Raw genomic sequence first — 5757 nt, forward strand, 5'->3', positions numbered from 1 at the left:
TAGATTGTCCTTTTTGTTTTTAATGATGATCCTCAAACTCTCTTCTCTTTTCAGACGACGTCATGCTGTTCTTGAAGATGTACGATCCAAAAAGCAGAAGCTTAAATTATTGTGGACATATCTACACAGCTATATCCTGTAAAATACGTAAGTACCCTGCTGTGTCTGGGCTGTATGGTACAGACTCCTCTCCTAACATATCTACACAGCTATATCCTGTAAAATACGTAAGGACCCTGCTGTGTCTGGGCTGTATGTTACAGACTCCTCTCCTAACATATCTACACAGCTATATCCTGTAAAATACGTAAGGACCCTGCTGTGTCTGGGCTGTATGGTACAGACTCCTCTCCTAACATATCTACACAGCTATATCCTGTAAAATACGTAAGGACCCTGCTGTGTCTGGGCTGTATGGTACAGACTCCTCTCCTAACATATCTACACAGCTATATCCTGTAAAATACGTTAGTATCCTGCTGTGTCTGGGCTGTATGGTACAGACTCCTCTCCTAACATATCTACACAGCTATATCCTGTAAAATACGTTAGTATCCTGCTGTGTCTGGGCTGTATGGTACAGACTCCTCTCCTAACATATCTACACAGCTATATCCTGTAAAATACGTTAGTATCCTGCTGTGTCTGGGCTGTATGGTACAGACTCCTCTCCTAACATATCTACACAGCTATATCCTGTAAAATACGTTAGTATCCTGCTGTGTCTGGGCTGTATGGTACAGACTCCTCTCCTAACAATACGTAAGGACCCTGCTGTGTCTGGGCTGTATGGTACAGACTCCTCTCCTGACAATACGTAAGGACCCTGCTGTGTCTGGGCTGTATGATACAGACTCCTCTCCTAACAATACGTAAGGACCCTGCTGTGTCTGGGCTGTATGGTACAGACTCCTCTCCTAACAATACGTAAGGACCCTGCTGTGTCTGGGCTGTATTGTACAGACTCCTCTCCTAACATAACGTAAGGACCCTGCTGTGTCTGGGCTGTATGGTACAGACTCCTCTCCTAACATATCTACACAGCTATATCCTGTAAAATACGTAAGGACCCTGCTGTGTCTGGGCTGTATGGTACAGACTCCTCTCCTAACATATCTACACAGCTATATCCTGTAAAATACGTTAGTATCCTGCTGTGTCTGGGCTGTATGGTACAGACTCCTCTCCTAACATATCTACACAGCTATATCCTGTAAAATACGTAAGGACCCTGCTGTGTCTGGGCTGTATGGTACAGACTCCTCTCCTAACATATCTACACAGCTATATCCTGTAAAATACGTTAGTATCCTGCTGTGTCTGGGCTGTATGGTACAGACTCCTCTCCTAACATATCTACACAGCTATATCCTGTAAAATACGTTAGTATCCTGCTGTGTCTGGGCTGTATGGTACAGACTCCTCTCCTAACATATCTACACAGCTATATCCTGTAAAATACGTTAGTATCCTGCTGTGTCTGGGCTGTATGGTACAGACTCCTCTCCTAACATATCTACACAGCTATATCCTGTAAAATACGTTAGTATCCTGCTGTGTCTGGGCTGTATGGTACAGACTCCTCTCCTAACAATACGTAAGGACCCTGCTGTGTCTGGGCTGTATGGTACAGACTCCTCTCCTGACAATACGTAAGGACCCTGCTGTGTCTGGGCTGTATGATACAGACTCCTCTCCTAACAATACGTAAGGACCCTGCTGTGTCTGGGCTGTATGGTACAGACTCCTCTCCTAACAATACGTAAGGACCCTGCTGTGTCTGGGCTGTATTGTACAGACTCCTCTCCTAACATAACGTAAGGACCCTGCTGTGTCTGGGCTGTATGGTACAGACTCCTCTCCTAACATATCTACACAGCTATATCCTGTAAAATACGTAAGGACCCTGCTGTGTCTGGGCTGTATGGTACAGACTCCTCTCCTAACATATCTACACAGCTATATCCTGTAAAATACGTAAGGACCCTGCTGTGTCTGGGCTGTATGGTACAGACTCCTCTCCTAACATATCTACACAGCTATATCCTGTAAAATACGTAAGGACCCTGCTGTGTCTGGGCTGTATGGTACAGACTCCTCTCCTAACATATCTACACAGCTATATCCTGTAAAATACGTTAGTATCCTGCTGTGTCTGGGCTGTATGGTACAGACTCCTCTCCTAACAATACGTAAGGACCCTGCTGTGTCTGGGCTGTATGGTACAGACTCCTCTCCTGACAATACGTAAGGACCCTGCTGTGTCTGGGCTGTATGATACAGACTCCTCTCCTAACAATACGTAAGGACCCTGCTGTGTCTGGGCTGTATGGTACAGACTCCTCTCCTAACAATACGTAAGGACCCTGCTGTGTCTGGGCTGTATGATACAGACTCCTCTCCTAACAATACGTAAGGACCCTGCTGTGTCTGGGCTGTATGGTACAGACTCCTCTCCTATCTCGTAAAAGGGGGGGGGGGGGGGTCTGTGCCACCTGGTGGACTGGTTGCGCCACCTGGTGGACTGGTTGCGCCACTGTTATTTGAATTGAATTGTTTTACTTTTGTTATCATTTAAGCCTCTAGAGTGCAGGGAATGTCAGAGCGGGTTTCGGATAGAGGGGGGGGGTCCCAGTTAGAGGGGGTCCCTCCAGGCCTCCCCCTCCTTACTCCGCAGCACCACCTTGTTAAACCCTGAGGAGAACCCTGTGGTGGGTGTAGAGTAGGATTAGAGATGAAAGGTGTGTGTGTAAAGCAGTGTTAAATGTATGCTGTTTTCTCTACCAGGAGACCTGCTGCCCGTCATGTGTGAGAGAGCAGGCTTTCAACAGGAGACCAGCCTTATCCTCTATGAGGTGAGCACTCACACACACACACACACACACACACACACTAGCCTTCTCCTATGAGGTGAGAACACACACACACACACACACACACACACACACACACACACCATCCTTCTCTGAGGTGAGATCACAGGTCTAACACGTATCCACATACTAAGGGTGTAACGGTACACGTATTTGTACCGACCCATTCCATACGGGGACCTCTATTGGATCCGCACTGTGAACCAGAATTAATACTTCATAAAATACCAACCACTAGTCCTCTACACTGGGTGGTAAACCTGATCTGGGAATCAAACCACTAGTCCTCTACACTGGGTGGTAAACCTGATCTGGGAATCAAACCACTAGTCCGCTACACTGGGTGGTAAACCGTCAGTAAATCTGATCTGAGAATCAAACCACTAGTCCGCTACACTGGGTGGTAAACCGTCAGTAAATCTGATCTGGGAATCACACCACTAGTCCTCTACACTGGCTGGTAAACCTTCTGGGAATCAAACCACTAGTCCTCTACACTGGCTGGTAAACCTTCTGGGAATCAAACCACTAGTCCTCTACACTGGCTGGTAAACCTTCTGGGAATCAAACCACTAGTCCTCTACACTGGCTGGTAAACCTTCTGGGAATCAAACCACTAGTCCGCTACACTGGGTGGTAAACCTTCTGGGAATCAAACCACTAGTCCTCTACACTGGGTGGTAAACCGTCAGTAAATCTGATCTGGGAATCAAACCACTAGTCCTCTACACTGGGTGGTAAACCGTCAGTAAATCTGATCTGGGAATCACACCACTAGTCCTCTACACTGGGTGGTAAACCGTCAGTAAATCTGATCTGGGAATCACACCACTAGTCCTCTACACTGGGTGGTAAACCGTCAGTAAATCTGATCTGGGAATCAAACCACTAGTCCTCTACACTGGGTGGTAAACCGTCAGTAAATCTGATCTGGGAATCAAACCACTAGTCCTCTACACTGGGTGGTAAACCGTCAGTAAATCTGATCTGGGAATCACACCACTAGTCCTCTACACTGGGTGGTAAACCTTCTGGGAATCAAACCACTAGTCCTCTACACTGGCTGGTAAATCTGATCTGGGAATCACACCACTAGTCCTCTACACTGGGTGGTAAACCTTCTGGGAATCAAACCACTAGTCCTCTACACTGGGTGGTAAACCTTCTGGGAATCAAACCACTAGTCCTCTACACTGGGTGGTAAACCTTCTGGGAATCAAACCACTAGTCCTCTACACTGGCTGGTAAATCTGATCTGGGAATCAAACCACTGGTCCTCTACACTGGGTGGTAAACCTTCTGGGAATCAAACCACTAGTCCGCTACACTGGCTGGTAAATCTGATCTGGGAATCAAACCACTGGTCCTCTACACTGGCTGGTGCATGTTTCAATTAAAGGGTAATTACACCCAAAAATTTATTTAAAAAAAATCCCAGACCTAAACATTTTTCCTGCTGTGGTTTGACCGTTGGTGTGGACAGTTTTTATTCTAAGGTCCTACATTTGACTCTATCTCTTCCTGGGTTAGTTTTACATCTTTTGACAAAACAAACATTTACTGCAGTAACTGTTGCCATTTAATTTTCCTGCTGGACTGAACCAAACCCCTACACCGCAATACGTACCAAACTGTGAGTTCGGTAAACGGGCTTGGTGAACTCGTAACCCCTACCACACACACACACACACACACACACACACACACACACACACACAACTCCAGGTCTATCACATCTACACAAACAGCCTCCATCTCCCATGTGTCTGTGTTCCAGGAAGTGAAGCCTAATTTAACAGAGCGGATACAGGACTACGACGTGTCACTGGACAAGGCCCTGGATGAACTGATGGACGGAGACATCATCGTCTTCCAGAAGTAAGTCATTCCAACATGGTCCTGGGCATCTAACGACAACCTACAGGAGGGAACAGAGATGGAGAGCCCTGTCGTAGAGAATGTTATGCTCGTCACAACACATCGTGTTTGGAGAATTCAGTAACATATTGACTAGCCTCTCCCAGCTAATGTCTGTATTCTCTCCTCTCCTCTCCTCTCTACAGAGACGACCCAGAGAACGACAGCAGTGAGCTGCCCACAGCCAAGGACTACTTCCGGGATCTCTACCACCGAGTGGACGTTATCTTCTGTGACAAGACCATCCACAACGACCCCGGCTTTGTTGTCACACTCTCCAACAGGATGAACTACTTCCAGGTAACACACACACACACACACACACACACACACACACACACACACACACACACACACACACACACACACACACACACACACACACACACACTCCCAACAGGATGAACTACTTCCAGGTCAACAGGAGGTCACACAGTCTTGCATTGTGGCTGTTCCTTCTGTATTTGAGTATTGTTCCACAAAGCTAGTGTGTTTGTTAAAGACACGCTCCGGTGCTTTGGCCACTAAAAGTATTTTTGAACCTACTGCTTTGGGCTGGATGTGTCAATGTGTTTGTTGTTAATATATGTATAATGTATGAGCAGAATTACTGTTTTACCTCAATTTGCCATGAAATCCGTAGTTTGAAAGCAACTGTTTTCTTGAAGCTGTGCTGCACCCTACAGAAGTACTGGAGAATCTGTTTAACCTGTCTGTTAGGTGGCGAAGACGGTGGCTCAGAGGTTGAACACAGATCCCATGCTCCTCCAGTTCTTCAAATCCCAGGGGTAGGACTGCCGTCACACACATGGACACACGCTCCGCTTTCACCTGACACACTGAGTCAGTACAACAAGTTTGAAGCCCCAAGTTAACTTGTTGAGTAACCTGTCCCTCTCTCTCTCGTCCTACTCCCTCTCTCTCCTCCCTCTCCCTCCCTCCCTCCCTCCCTCCCTCCCTCCCTCCC

At 46.9% G+C, this 5757-nt stretch overlaps 1 protein-coding gene across 2 annotated transcripts; it reads left to right on the top strand.

The window, feature by feature from the left end:
- Positions 1-29: 29 nt before the first annotated feature.
- On the top strand, positions 30-5604 carry LOC129833289 (ubiquitin carboxyl-terminal hydrolase 7-like). 2 transcript variants are annotated; one of them, XM_055897775.1, is made up of 5 exons: positions 30-147; positions 2788-2855; positions 4651-4751; positions 4937-5090; positions 5511-5604. In XM_055897775.1, exons 1-5 carry the CDS (start codon positions 63-65, stop codon positions 5580-5582), a joined length of 480 nt encoding a protein of 159 aa, XP_055753750.1. In that variant the 5' UTR covers positions 30-62; the 3' UTR covers positions 5583-5604. The 2 variants fall into 2 exon arrangements, with proteins under 2 accessions (XP_055753750.1, XP_055753758.1); XM_055897783.1 differs by lacking the exon at positions 30-147 and adding an exon at positions 2019-2137.
- The last annotated feature ends 153 nt before the right edge of the window (positions 5605-5757 follow it).

Source organism: Salvelinus fontinalis, chromosome 2 (genome assembly GCF_029448725.1).
Source record: "Salvelinus fontinalis isolate EN_2023a chromosome 2, ASM2944872v1, whole genome shotgun sequence".
NCBI lineage: Eukaryota > Metazoa > Chordata > Actinopteri > Salmoniformes > Salmonidae > Salvelinus > Salvelinus fontinalis.